The sequence below is a fragment of the Emys orbicularis genome, chromosome 2 (genome assembly GCF_028017835.1).
Source record: "Emys orbicularis isolate rEmyOrb1 chromosome 2, rEmyOrb1.hap1, whole genome shotgun sequence".
Taxonomy (NCBI): Eukaryota; Metazoa; Chordata; order Testudines; family Emydidae; genus Emys; species Emys orbicularis.
The window spans coordinates 262,647,473-262,662,890 of record NC_088684.1 but is presented as its reverse complement, the minus strand read 5'-3'; the positions used below and the strand labels follow the sequence as shown (position 1 = coordinate 262,662,890).

The window sequence follows — 15,418 nt, the reverse complement described above, 5'->3', positions numbered from 1 at the left end:
TTTAGGAGCACAAACCCCATTGACTTTCAATAGGACTTGTGCTCATAACATACTTGGGTATTTTTGAGGATCCCACCCACAGTTAAGACAGCAACAGATGACAAAGTATGGAGTGGTCCTTCTAGAAAGGCCATTTTATGGGAAAGAGGGCTGTAACAAAGCACATTTTGGTCTCTGTTTTATATTCACATCCTGTTAATTCCTTTTGTGAAAAAACAACATAGTTATTTAGATGGCAGATTAATATATTATACTAATAGCTGATATTATACTGGATATGGCAGTTGGGTCAAGTAATACACTATCTGTGCAGTTTCCCACATAACCAATGAATTGTTCCATGCAAATTAAGTGTAGAATAAGGGTGGTGACTGGTTGAGTTACCTCTGGTATCTCAATGGTCGAGGAGTCTTGGCATGGCATAGATACATGCCTTACTATGGCTGAATATCTCACAGGTATAATTAGTAAAGTAAAAATGGCTGTGAACTTCAAAACTGTACAGTAGCAGACTGTGAATCACAGGCAGGGCCGACGAGAGGGCGAGGGAAGCCGGTACAAATTACCGGGGCCCGGCGGTCCGGAAGGGGGCCCGGGGCCCAGCTTCCCCCCCTCTCGTCGGCCCTGTTTAGCCGGTCCGCCTTTGCTGGGGGACCCGAAAAATTTTTTCACCGGGGCCCGAACCCGCTCTTGGCGGCCCTGATCACAGGGATGACTGAACCTGGTGATATTCTGAAAAAAAGAGCTCTGAACCATGCTTGTTGTTTCCATTGCTTCACACTGACTCAGCAGACACTAGGCTTCAGAGTGACACTCAGAGGACAATCTTATTATACGGATTGTAGTGAAAAAGAGCAGGAGAGGAGCCAAGTATCTCAGGAGGGATCTGAGAAAGGAGACAGTGGTTGCAAAGCACTTATGGTCAGCGGGAAGATTCCAGATATGGGGACAGCATGAGAAAAGATGTGGGTTTATTTGCCAAAGAAGGTGATCAAAAGAGTGACAAAATGCACCAAGCTGGCACAGCACAGTACAGGAGAAGGGAGCAAGGTGATTCAAGGGACCAGATCCTGGTCCCTGCTATGACTCCTTTGTATTCTGGAGGCATGATAGGGCCATAAACCCAATACTTTGTCCGAAGGAGTGAAAAGTCAGGCCCTGCATAGACTTTTAAATAATACTTAAAGTAATTTACCTGACCATAATCATAGAACCCATCAGTAATTATGTTACTGGATGATAAGTACCCCATTTGGCTGTATTTTTGGGAAAGGTTGTTATCAAGTAGCTTGTCCAGAGCTCCTTCACTGAAGTTATTTTTGCGCCCTGTTGACAAGTTAATTTCTTCCAGGATGTCTAAAGCACTGTTCAACAAAACAGAAACAATTGTTCAATTAATGTGACTAATCCATCATTAAGTACTAATTAATTCATTACTACACAGTACAGAGATGGTACTCTGCACTGCTATTCTGGAGACGCATTTATTTTCAATCCTAGTCTCCTGCCCTTTAGGCCAGCAGGAGGCTGTGAATGGGGTGCAGCATTCTGTCTCTGTAGGAAAAACATCCTTCATATTACTCACAAGCAAAAGCCATTCCTCTAGCCAGTTAAGTAGGAGCATTAAGACGAAGGGGAGTTCTAGTTAGTTCTCAGTCAGAAGGATGTTGACTGTGTCAGAGATCTTGAAGATAAGGGGAGTGTAAAAGTAGAGAAAACAGAAGGATAATCTGAACTCATATAAGAACCTGGTGAGTTAATTATGTATTATGTATATTTTATAGTACAAAATAACCAAATATACAATTCCACAGAAGAGTTACGGTTCTTCCATAAGCCTTGCAGGCTAACACAGCTAACTCAGATGCTGATGTATGGAGACTGTAGAGTCCTTGTAGAGGAAGAAAAGAGTAATTATCTTGCACGGCATTCATTTTTGTGATGTTTCAGCACAACTACATTTACTTAGGACCTGGAAGCAAAATTCAGCCTTTGTGTAATGTGTGCAAATCCATTCTTTACGGATGATTTGTGACCACTGAAATGAGATGAAAAATGGTCAGAGTGCTGATGGGGAAAGTCTCGTGCTGAATCTAACCAATTGTGCAATAAAGAATTTTAAAGATTTTGTGCTGTGTGAAAGAAGAGTTTTTCTGTTTCTACCACAGAGTCTGCTATGTTTTGATCAGCAGATTTCACCTGAGTGGCATACTACCTGACCAATCCAGGCTGTTTTTGCACAGCATCTGGTACAAGTGACAACCACAGAAGAAATTTCAAGTGCCTTTGCAGAGAAAATCAAACAGATTCAGACTGAACTGCCTGCTTTTGTGGGTGCAGGATGATATCTAGTAGGTACAAACTTCTCAGATTAAATTTAGGCCAGTGATGCTCACTAAGGTACTAGAAGTACTGGGAATTCTTCAAGCCACAACCTGTGCTTCAGACCTATGTCCTTCCTGCCTGGTGAACACCAGGGAAGAACTGGATGCACTGTTGATGGAGATGATCAACGCCTCCCTTAGGAAAGGCAGGTTGCTGGCTTTTATATGGAAAGCCGTTGTCCGACCATTACTCGTTAATGGCACTTGAGCTGACAAGCTGTCCAACTACTGTCCAGTAATCTTCCATTTTTCGTTAAGATTATCATGAAGGTAATGGAAAGACAGCTTTCTGAGTAATTAGACGTGTCATATTGCCCTGGCCTTTAACAATCTGTGCACAGGCTTTCAATATTATTGACCATGAGCTGTTGTTCACTCACCTGTGAACCCTAGCAGGAGTAAACAGAGCTGCTCTTCAGTAGCTTCATTCCCACCTATCAGGGAGGTTCAAGGTGTTAACTGTGGGAAACTGTTTTTCTGCCCCAATGATTTTCTGATGGGGAATTCTTGCCTCACTTTCCTCTTCAATGTGGATATATTAGGAGGTTTAAGGAGGTGTGGGCTACAGTACTGTATACTGATGACTCAGTTTAATGCGTCTGATCCAAAGCCTATTTGGTCAATGGAAGTATTTTCATTGACTTCAGTGGGCTTTGGATAAGGCCTCATATGGCTATTTCATCTGACTCAGTCATTGCTATCAACTTCCTTACCAAGCATTTGGCTGAGAATGGGATGAGGATGAGGGCTAATTGGCTGATGCTCAATCCAAGTAAGACAGAAGCAATGCTGCTGGTAATATGGGACAAGTAGTGGGAAAATATAACAAAGACAATATCTTCATTCATTGCCAGAATTTGAAGTCTGGGATTACTGCAGCATCCCCAGCTGCTATTAGAAGAATATATACCTGAAGTGATCAGAACAGTTTTTTTCATGTATGTCCAGTCAGGAGATTGCAACCATTTGGATGCAACTTTATTGCTGTCATCTGTACCACTGTCACCTTGAGATTAAATTTACCCTGGTGCGTTCTACGTGGGGTTACACCTTAAATCAACGTGGAAACCGCAGCTCACGCTGAATGCTGTATCTCATTGGTTAGGTGGAGTTTCCCATCAGGAGCACATTACAGTAGTGTTCCATGTGAGCTGCAGTGGCTGCCTGTTGGTTTCTGGGTGAAGTTTTAGGGTTTGGTTTTCATAATTTTGGTTTGTAGCTGGGGTGGGTATTTTTCCCTTCCTAGGTCTGGGGAGACTGTTGCATTTATTTTGTTGGTATTTGCTTGATTGTATTTTATGTATGACAAAGGCACTCAAAACCCTGGATAGGCACTTTTTTTGTACACATCTCAATATATAAAAATTCTGTTGACCTCAATGGGATTGCACTTCCTCACATCTGGGCTGAATTTGGCCCATAGTGCTAATCTCAATTGTATATGGCCTTTGCATGGTGGCCCCTAAGTTTTGTTGATATAAGTTCACCTTTAATGTTAAACAGAGTTTTATTAAGTTCCGTCATAGTAACAATACTGAGAATGCTTCCGTAACTTCAGGCAGGCAGGCCCCATTTCAAGCTATTTTCTTCTAGTATAGTTGACATGTCGAATCTATAACTTTCCTTCTGAAATAAATGTTATGTCGTGAAACTAATTTAGTTTAAAAAAATGCACAATTAACTTAGGTATAAAATCAAAAATATACAAACAGCAGCTTTGTTAGCATCTTCATCCAAACCATGCCCTCTACACCCTGACACTACTTCTACTCACCCTAGCCTGCAAAGTTGAACTGCTGTTAGTTCATCACTTGCACAAACCATAACTGCCCAACAGGCATTTCTTCTGACTTCATCATTCTTAGAATGTAGCAATTTAACGAGTGGTTCAAGTCCACTTGCATTTCTTAACTAAAAACAGACACAAAAACATTCATCATGTAGAGTTACGTTCAACCCAATGAGGAAAGTTTATGCAAGCCCCTCTGAAACACTCAAGTCCTGAAGAGAAGCTATGCGGGTGGATGGAAGGGACTTGCAGAATGTCCAAATACAAGCTTTCTGCATCTACTGCACACTCCAAATAGAAAAAGAAGCTTAAGCGTGGGCTGGAAAAATACACATACCTATTCTATTTCCGGTCTCTTTGTCATTATACTCTAAAAATTGTACAGAATGTATATCCCAAGGTTGCCATGGAGAGTTGTACAGCATTCTCAGAGTTCTGATGCCTCCTGGCAACTAATTTACATCACAATATATATAAATTTGTGTTGTCTTGTATGTATGCCATAGTCTCATTAACACCCTTTCTTCTGGGGTGCTCCAGTACATCTTCCAAATACTCATGGAAATATCAGTCATTCAAATTTTCAGGGGGAAATATGTTCTAAGTATGTAGATACAGATAAATGGATAAGCCCAGGCCCCATATTTCCTGACCTGACCAGCTGCCTTGACCCTTGAGAAGGTTTTCTATTTATGGAATGTGTATGTGCAAGAAGAGTCAAAACACAGCCATTGATAAATAAGTAGGCACAGGTTCACTTAGTGGGTCTGATTGACCAAAGGATTCATTATCTTCTCCATGAATTATGTTTACAAGAGTCATGTCCAATTCTCCTAATAAAGGGTTAATCACTGTGCCACAAGGGCCTGGAAGGTGGATAGTAAAACAACAATAGGGGAAGCTTCTGAGCTTCAAAAAGGTCCTTTTGGGGGATAAATTAATTTTAAATGTTTCTGAAAGTTGGTGGTCAAGTTTCATAGGGGGGGAAAGCTCACTGAAATCATTGGAGCTTCACCGGAGATGAACTTTGTTGGCGTCACTAGGCATAGCTACCAGGTAACTCAGGGGAGTGGAAGGCCAGAAGTGCCGATGAAACCTCCCTGCTCTGGGTCTAAGTGAGCCACAGTAACTCCATCTTGTGAACTTTCACTAGCCTCCATGCTAACAGCCAAAATGCTGAAGCAGAATATGTAATGGTCAGCTTTTTTAGCAGACAGCTGCAGTTACGCTCACACTAGCAGACGCAGTAGTGATAACGAGGGAGAAAGGGGGAGGGAGAGGCCTACTACGTAGAGCTTGCAAGGCCGAAGATAAGCATGCGGACGAGAACTTTTCTAACATGCCACAATGTACTGCCTGCTGTAACCGCTGTCGGGAAGGGAGGGGTAGGGGGAGGACAGAACAAAGGCTTGTACACAAACAGCTTGGAATATAAAATGGGAAACTTGCTTGTATTTGCTGCGCTTGATTTGAGACATGCTGGTCTCCTAGTGCCTATTCAGAGCTCTTGAATAAATTTGGTTTGCTTCTCCACCCGGTGTGTCTATTGGTGCGACGCACACCGGGCAACGAACCCTGTTGCCCCCCCTCGGGCCCTTTGGGCCGGCAACAACTTGGTCCATTCAGCTTTATGTATATCTTCAGCAATGAAATGAAGATTACAGAGGGTCCTCTATATTTCAGTTTTTCCAAGTGCTCATGCCAAACTGAACTAAGCTTATCTGAATGAGAATTTATCTATTAAGGAGACACAAATTGATTTACTTTATATAAAATAAAGGATTTTTTCAGACACACATATTAAATTGTGTTGGTCCCAGAGTCAGCAAAACACAAACATTAGTTTTATTTAAAAAAAGTAAATATAATAAATATCCACAGAGCAGATAAAAGGTAACGTAAGACTTACCTCAGTTCTTGCATCAGCGTCACAACCAAGTGCAGCCACAGTGAGTGCTGCTTTGCTTTGTACCAGGCTGTTGGTAGACTGTAGTGGTTCTACAATTGCATTCATAACACCATGGATGCTGAGACGTAATGGCTCCTGCATGGCCATATTTGTTAGTACTGCAGCTGCATTAGCAACAGTCCCATCTCTCTTAGCACTCAGGACATTTATTAATGGCTCGATTCCTTCAGCTTCAGCAACAGCACTAGTTAAATCGGGGTGGGGGAAATCTCTATTACTTTAAAGCCAAATATATATATTTTTTAAACTTAAGGTATTTACAAACCAAATCAATATTTTATCTCAAAAAGAACATGAATAAAATGTTAAAAAACAACAGTGATTGTTTGTACAACTCTGAATTACAGCACACCTCTACCCTGATATAACGCGACCTGATATAACACGAATTCAGATATAACGCGGTAAAGCAGTGCTCCGGGAGGGTGGGGCTGCGCACTCTGGCAGATCAAAGCAAGTTTGATATAACACCGTTTCACCTATAACGCAGTAAGATTTTTTGGCTCCCGAGCACAGAGTTATATCGGGGTAGAGGTGTATATAAATGCACCTAACCTGAAAAATACTCTGATACCAGTAATACATTTCATTCATTGGGTGGAGTTGAGGAAGGCACAGCGTGAACAGATGACAAAGAGCCAGACACTCCTGAGTTCTAATGACAGCTCAGACATGGATTCCTTCTGAGGCCTAGAGCAAAAGACTTATGGCCTGATTTTTAAAGATGCTGAACACCTGCAACTCCATTTCCAGTCAAGGAGATCTGCAGATGCTCAGCACCTCTGAAAAATCAAGTCCTTAACCCTCTAGCTCTGTAAAATGGGGATTATAGTGCATAAAGCGATAACTGATATATTTTTTTCTGGTATAATTCCCTGGATGGCATTAAGCCAATACAGCAGCCCTCTTCCATCCCCTCTCAGTGCCCAATGTATGTTGGGGGCAGGTGGGGAACGTGGTCAAAACATGCTGAGCTCCAGAAATCTCCAGCAGGTGAAGGGACCCTTGGGAGGCCATTGCAGCGGAAACATAGTTTAAAATGTAGCAGCTCAAAACTACATTGTGGGCCAACTCAATCATCGTCTGCCCCAAGGATGGGGAAACTGAGAGGGAATGGAAGAGGGCTGCTGTGCTGGCTTTATGCCACCCAGGGAATCCCTGACATTGAGACATCTTAGGGTGTAGCACACAGAAAAAATTATAACCACTGAACCATGTGCAGATTGAGAGCACTGATTGTGCTTGCTCTTACACCAATTTTACACTAATGTAACCCTGTGGATGACAATGGCATTGCTCCTGATTGATACTAGCGTAAATGAAAATCAGGCACTAAGAGGGTAAAGACAGCAGAAGAATCATCCAGACTTGAAAAGTTTCTTGTTAATCATAATTCTGGAATGGAAAGAAGGTTGGAAATACTAGAAAACCAGGTGAACACTTAGAATATTAACTTATAGGATTCCTAAATCCTAAACGGGGGAGGGATAGCTCAGTGGTTTGAGCATTGGCCTGCTAAACCCAGGGTTGTGAGTTCAATCCTTGAGGGGGCCACTTAGGGATCTGAAGCAAAATCAGTACTTGGTCCTGCTAGTGAAGGCACAGGGCCGGACTCGATGACCTTTCAAGGTCCCTTCCAGCTCTAGAAGATAGGATATCTCCATTTATTTAATTTAAATAACTTTGATCCTGAAGCCCAAGTTGTAAAAGAACTCCTATCTAATCTTCTAGGAAACCATCTCTAACAAAAGGAGCTATGCGCAAACCATGAAATAAGGACAATATAGGCAATGCCATCATTATCATCTCCCTGTCTAACATCCAGGAGAAAAAAAATCCTGAAAGCAGCAGCTGACATTACCTATAAAGGTACTAAAATCCTGATTTTTCCTGATCCGAGCCCTCAAGAGAGAAGTTGGATTGGATGGGACAGAAATGCTGTGATTCCCAGCAAAGCTCTGAGTTGCTCATGTTGAAAATGTGTACATTTTCTGGGCTACAAACTAACCATAGAGCCCTTTTGGGAAAAATGTGTTTACTTCCCTAAGGGTATGTCTATACTACACGCCGGATCGGCGGGCAGCGATTGAACCAGCGGGGGTCAATTTATCGCATCTAGTCTAGACACGATACATCGACCCCTGAGCGCTCTCCCATCGACTCCTGTACTCCACTGCCATGAGAGGCGCAGGCAGAGTCGACGGGGGAGCGGCAGCAGTCGACTCACTGCAGTGAAGACACTGCAGTGAGTAGATCTAAGTACGTTGACTTCAGCTACGTTATTCACGTAGCTGAAGTTGCGTAACTTAGATCGATCCCACCCCTCTAGTGTAGACCAGGCTTAAGTGTCCTAGACAAAAGAAAAGGATTGATAGGACTATATCTTACTTCCTTCAAACATGTTGGGATGGTTATTCTTTCTATAGCTTCAGGTTTATTCCCCTTGTTCTCTGGGATCCCCACCCTCTGCTAAACTGGGGATGGATTTCTAATTTCTCCTGTCCTAATGTGCATTCTCCTTTTTTCTTATTGTTAATATCAGTGTTACTGGTTCTTGCAGTATTACAGAGTAGCAGAAATCACTGTAAGAACTGAATTCTTTTTCTTATAAGTTTGTATATGCTAGTTGATCAACTGACTTGAGGCATATGCCCAATTTACTATTTTTTCTTAGTAATTTTACATTGGGATGATCTGTTTGTTAAACAAAAGTTGGCAATGCTGTAAACACAGGAAATATGCAGATGGCAATATGAATTTTCCTTGTGCTTTCTTATTTTTATATCTTTACAGCAATACATATTCTTTAAAAACTGTAAACTCCCTATTACAAGATCATATTTACATTGCTACTGCAACAGAAGAGTTTACAGTTTTTTATTAGCTTCGGTAACTTTCTGTCAACATATTAATAATAGAAATCTGGATGTGCTGCTCTCCTTTTAGCCATAACAAGAATCTGGTGAATGGATCTCACCAAAAATCCATACCAATCTCTCAGGTAGTTCTCCCAATTGTAAAACAATCATATACCCAAAATTATCAAGTAGACCAGAAGTATTCATGCCATGCTAGTGTGTCAAGCTATTGATAAAAACATATATGAGCACTGCAGATCTTTCCACTCAGCAATCTCATTCAGAACATAAGACCTCTAAGTTTCAATCCCAGATTCCACTTTTGTAAAAATACATTCTGAAGCTTGGTATCTTTGTTTTCACTGCTCCCAGAATCTAATCAAGGCTAACATGGAATAGACTGGGGGAAAAAATCCAGTAAAAATTACACCAGCAGGCAACAGGAATTGAGTGTATGCAACATCCACTGATTTGATTAGGGAGCTAGCCTGGGAATTGTGAGACCTCAATTTAATTCCTTACTTTTCCATAGCCTTCCCACGTGACCTTGGGAAAGTTACTTAGGGCATGTCTACACTATAAGTGAAGATTGTAACTACTTATACAGCTTCCATTACTGTAGTATCTGAGTGCGTCCCAATCTTTAATGGATTTATTCTTCCAACACCCTATGAGATAGGGGAGTACTATTATCCCCTTTTTGCAGACGGAGATCTGGGGCACAAGTGAAGGTGTGATTGTAGCACAATTAGGCTTAATTACCAAATAGGCTTTAATCTAGCGCTAGCACAGGTAACAATAGTCATGTGGATATGTCGGCCCAGGCTAGAACCTGAGTATGTACCCCAGGTCGCCAGTGGGCTTGTAGTTGCACAGCTAGCCTGTGCTGCCATATCTACACTACTACTGTTATTTGCGCTAGCTTTATTAAAGCTAATACAATTCTATTCTTTAAAAATAATTGTAAGTCCTGAAAATTCAGAGGTAAGGATACAATTAAAAGACAACCATACTGGTTAAAATAAGGAAAAGCAGAGTTAAGTAGAGCTGGTCAGGAATTTTTCGACTAACCTTTTTTTTCTCAAAAAATATCAATTCATCAAAACTGAAACTGTTCACAAAACAGCGTCAGTTTCAATGACTCTCTTGACTTGAAAAAATGTTGGAAAAAAGTTTTGAAATTGTAAAAATGTTTCATTTCAAAAGGACTTTGTTTTTAAATTTAAATTAATTAGTTGAAAAAAGTCTTAGAAATAAAAAAGTCATAATCATATTGAACTTTTGAAAGTTTTGAAAATTTTCATTTTGTCAATTCCCAAACGTTTTCAACACTTTGATTTTCATCCTGATTCAGGATTGTAAAAATGTTCAAACTCTCAAAAATATTTCAGGGACAGGAAAACAGTTTCTTGGCCCACTCTAGAATTAAGGCCCCCAAAAAACCTTAACTCTGCCCTGTAGTGATGCCATGCTATAAACATACAATTACGATTAATGCATTTTAGTGTTTGTGTTCCCAGATTAGATAAAACTGATTTTAAAGACACTCATTTATTTTCATTTTCCTCCTCATGGTATCACTACAGGGGAGAGTCACGGTCTGACACTAAGTACAAAATTTCATAAAAGACCCATTTTAAAATGAATTTTAACTCAAATAAATTGACAGATTTACTTGTAAATTCTCAGCAATTCTCTCTGAACTCAAAAAGTAAGTGCTATAAATTTGGGCAAGATACCGCTGTATTCTGCATACATAACGAAGAGGTTTGCTATTAGTGCAAGACTCAAAACAAAGTTAATGATAAAACCATGACCTGCACTTCCATAATGAGAACAGTTTTTCCAAGATGTGTGGAGGGAAGAAACACAATGCCTGGTGTGGATCAAATGAAAATTTTATTCATACTATTGGCATCCTGTGGGTGCAACAGAAAGGATATGTCTACAAAGTATTTTGGAGTGTGTGGGAGCAAACCTCCTATCCCGGCTTGACAGACACAGGCTAGCAAGGCTCACACTTGTGCTCTAAAAATAGTTCTATACATAGAGCTTTGAAGTTGTGACTTGGGCCTGGCGCTCAGGTTCTAAAGCCTATGGAGTGGGGCGGGACGGCTCAAGATATGATCACTTGTATCTAAACTACCATTAATTTTTATATGATTAAAATCAAACCAAATCTGTCATCAGTTCTTCTTTATCTGTTAGGAAAGGGCTAGTAATGCTACTGACTGTTTTGGGGGACCCTAAAAATCCATTTTGTGATATGCCAGAGATTGTCACAAGTCCAAAGGGCATTATCTAATAAATTAGTTCATTATTTAATTATTTGTATTACCATAGGACCTGGGAGCCCTAGTCATGGACCAGGACCCCATTATGCTAGGTGATGTAGAAACACAGAACAAAAAGACAGTCCATGACCCAAAGAGCTTACAATCTAGACTCAAGGAGTTTTTGCCTGGTTTTCTCAATAGCCTGTTTCTTCTGTTATCTCTTCGGATATGTCTGCACAGCATTTTGGAGTGAGTGGAGCAAGCCTCACACCTAGGTCAACAAATTTTGGCTAGCAGGGCTTGCACTAGTGCTCTAAAAATAGCTATATAGATAGTACTTTGAAGTTGTGACTCGGCCTGGAGCTGTGAGGAAGAATTAAATTAGAAAAATGTGAATGATAACTAGGAATCATTTAAGAACACCTTACTAAGGTACCCAAAAAACCACAATCTCACAATTAGAATCATAGAGTCATAGACAATTGAGGAAGAAGGCTTTGCTGGTTTAAAAAAAAACTGGTTTAGAGGGAAAGAGAAGTCAGCTATAAAAAAAATTAAAATATATATATATAAACAATGGAAGAAAGGGGAAGTTGACAGCAATGAATATAAATCAGAAGTTAGGAATTGTAGATATTTGATAAGGGAGGCCAAGGGACACAAAGAGAAATCTATGGCCTGCAGAGTTAAGGACAATAAGGAGTTTTAAAAATATATTAGGAACAAAAAGAATCCTGGCAATGGTATTGGTCCATTTCCAGATGGTAATTGTAGACTTATCAATAATAATGCAGAAGAGGCAAAAGTGTTCAATAAATATTTCTATTCTCTATTTTGGGGAAAAGAGATGATATAATTTAATCATATGATGAGGATAACACTTTCTCTATTCCATTAGTATCTCTGGAGGATGTTAAACAGAAGCTACTAAAGTCAGACATTTTAATATCAGCAGATCCAGATAACTTGCATCCAAGTGTTTTAAACGAGCTGGCTGAGGAGCTCACTGGACTGTTAATGTTGACTTTCAATAAGTCTTGGAGCATTGGGGAAGTTCCAGAAGACTGGAAGAAACATAATGGTGTGCCAGTTTTTAAAAAGAGTAAAAGGGATGACCCAGGTATTTATAGGCCTGTCAGCCTGACATCAATCCCAGACACGAACAAGGAGTGGCTGATATGGGACTCGATTAATAAAGAATTAAAGAAGGGTAATGTAATTAATGCTAATCAACATGGGTTTACAGAAAATAGATACTGTCAAACTAACCTATCTTTTTTTTTTTTGGAATAAGATTACAAGTTTGGTTGATAAGGTAGCAGTGTTGCAGTAATATATTTATACTTTGACTTGGTACTGCACAATATTTTGATTAAAAAACTAGAACAATATAAAATTAATATGGCATGCATGAAATGGATTAAAAAATGGCTAAAAGACAGATCTCACAATGTACAGTAATTGTAAATGGGGAACTGTCATCAAGTGGATGTGTTTTCAGTGGGATCCCGCAGGGACTGGTTCTTGGCCTTCTGTTATTTAACATTTTTATCAATGACCTGGAAGAAAATATAAAATCATCACTGAGCAAGTTTGCACGACATAAAAATTGGGGAGTAGTAAATAACAATGAGGACAAGTAACTGATTTAGAGTGATCAGGATCGCTTGGTAAAATGGACACAAGCAAACAATATGTATTTTAAAACAGTTAAATGTAAATGTATAAATCTAGGAACAAAGAACGTAGGCCACACTTACAGAATGGGGGTCTCTATCCTGGCAAGCAGTGAGTCAGAAAAAGATTTGGGGGTTGTGGTGGATAATCAGCTGAATGTGAGCTCCCAATGCTATGCTATGGCCAAAGAGCTAATGAAATTCTGGGATGCATGAACAGGGTACTCTTGAGTAGGAGTAGAAAGATTATTTTACCTCTGTCTTGGTGTGATTGCTGCTGGAATACTGTGTCCAGTTCTGGTGCCCACAATTCAAGAAGGTTGATAAATTGGAGAGGGTTCAGAGAAAAGCCATAAGAATGGTTAAAGGATTAGAAAACATGCCCTATAGTGATAGGCTCAACAAGCTCAATCTATTTAGCTTAACAAAGAGAAAGTTAAAGGGTGACTTGCTTAATCTATAAGTATCTATGTGGGGAACAAATATTTAATAATGGGCTTTTCAATCTTGCAGAGAAAAGTATAGCCCGATCCAATGGCTGAAGCTAAACAAATTTAAACTGGAAATAAGGTGCACATTTTTGACAGTGAGAGTCAACAAGGGTTGTGGTGGATTCTCCATCAATGACAATTTTTAAATCAAAATTGGATGTTTTCCTAAAAGATATGCTCTAGGAATATATCAGGGAAGTTCTATGGCCTGTGTTATTCAGGAGGTCAGACTAGATGATCATAATGGGTCCCTTCTGGTCTTAGAATCTATGAATCACCACAGGTTAGGAAAGGCATGAAATACAGAGCTACGAATCCTGTACACTTATTTTAAGAACTGACTGCACAGGAGTTCTCCAAGATTGAGGCTAGACAGTCCCTGGTCCTTGTGAGTATGTGTGAAAGGAAGGGTCCAAGGAGATGTTCTCTTCTCCTTCCCCGGAAGGGAAGTCAGGGACAATCGCAGCCCCAAGCATGACTGAGCAACTGCAATGCAACACATATCACCCCAAACAGGACAGCAAGGAGGTGGCCTCATGGCTCTGCCTCCTGTGCCCAGATCACATTGCGGAGAAGGCCCAGCACAATGGGGCAAGTAGGTAGCACTGTTCAAAAGTATGGGTGGAGACTATGCTTGCCCCTTGTACACCAGTAACCTTGGAGACAAATTGTGTCTCACAAAATCTGTCCCTGAACTACATATAGGGGGCGCAGCTCCACATCACTGTTTACGCAGGGCTGTGCTTTATTGGCACTCATGAGATAAATTAAAAAGTAATTTTATTTTGTGCCACTTCCACAACTACCCTACATATGTTCTATTCTTTTCATAGGTTCTTATGCTGCACTCCATCAAGAGTGGGATTTCACTCACTCACAGCTCAGAAAAATCAAATGCTATCTTCTCACACAGGGACACTGAACTCCTTATGGACTTCATTTTCAAAATGTTTGTAATTTGTGTGCAAAATTACCGTGATTGTGTGTGAGATGCTTAGCTGTCCATTTATGCATGCATATACATAATTTTCATGCATAATTGCCTAATTTTATGCATAATTTATGTGCATCTTATTACACAAACTCATTTTTTAAAATCAGGCCCTATATATGTCAAATCATATGACTTCATTTCCACACTAGGCATTTCTGATCCAGCTCCATTACATAATTTCTGACTCTAAAACAACTTCAAAGCCCAAGAAAACAGCAGCAATGCAGAACTCTGAAACCCTCACAAAAGATATTATTTTTTCCTCCTTTTTAATGTTGTGCTTCGTTAAATCTTTATTTGTCTTGTCATATAATCAGAATAACTAATCACAGAAGTATATATGCAATACATGTCTCTTATGGTTATCAAAATCTTCACCTATAATAATTTCCAAAAGCAACTTATTGCTTAATATAAATTAATTTACCATATACAGTATCACTTAAATAACTCTCATTGTTTTCAGTGATATACGAGAGATTAACGCTGATTTATTTATTATGTGTGTACCCTGCTCCCTGATTGGGGCCACTATATGCTACCACAATGCAAATAATAAGTTTACAATTTTGATATCAGTAAACAAAAAATATTCATTCACTGGTTCAGGCCCAAAAACTCTGTTCCTGTTTTTGTTAGTGACAGGTACCTGGTTAAAAAGACAATAAACCTAGCAGTCCTGAGGCAACCAGGTCTTAAGCTCCCTTGTTTGGCAGGGACTGGAACAGCTGACCCTTTTAGAAGCCCATTAATGCATTCTAATATCTGTCATTAAATTTACCTGAAATAGTTACTAAGAGCTCAATTATAACACCATAGTATACTGAAATTCAAATCCATATTACACAAGGAGATGGTAGTGAACCCCCTATTTAGACTGCCTCACTCTTTACATAATAAAAGATTTTGCAATCTTTTTTTGGAGGCGCTCTTACACCTCCATTATTTGCAGAAGGGCTTTGAAATGCAGCAGAGAGAAAG

The 15,418-nt window shown here is 39.9% G+C and overlaps 1 protein-coding gene across 1 annotated transcript in view; it reads right to left on the bottom strand.

Annotated features, from left to right (window-relative positions):
• Positions 1–15,418, bottom strand: part of ARMC3 (armadillo repeat containing 3) — a 102,104-nt gene that overhangs the window by 25,471 nt on the left and 61,215 nt on the right. Inside the window, exons 10-12 of the mRNA XM_065398468.1 lie at positions 6,083–6,326; positions 4,159–4,295; positions 1,196–1,364 (exon numbers count right to left, since the gene is read on the bottom strand). Of these exons, the coding sequence (XP_065254540.1) occupies positions 1,196–1,364; positions 4,159–4,295; positions 6,083–6,326 (550 nt within the window). The remainder of the gene's footprint in view (positions 1–1,195; positions 1,365–4,158; positions 4,296–6,082; positions 6,327–15,418) is intronic.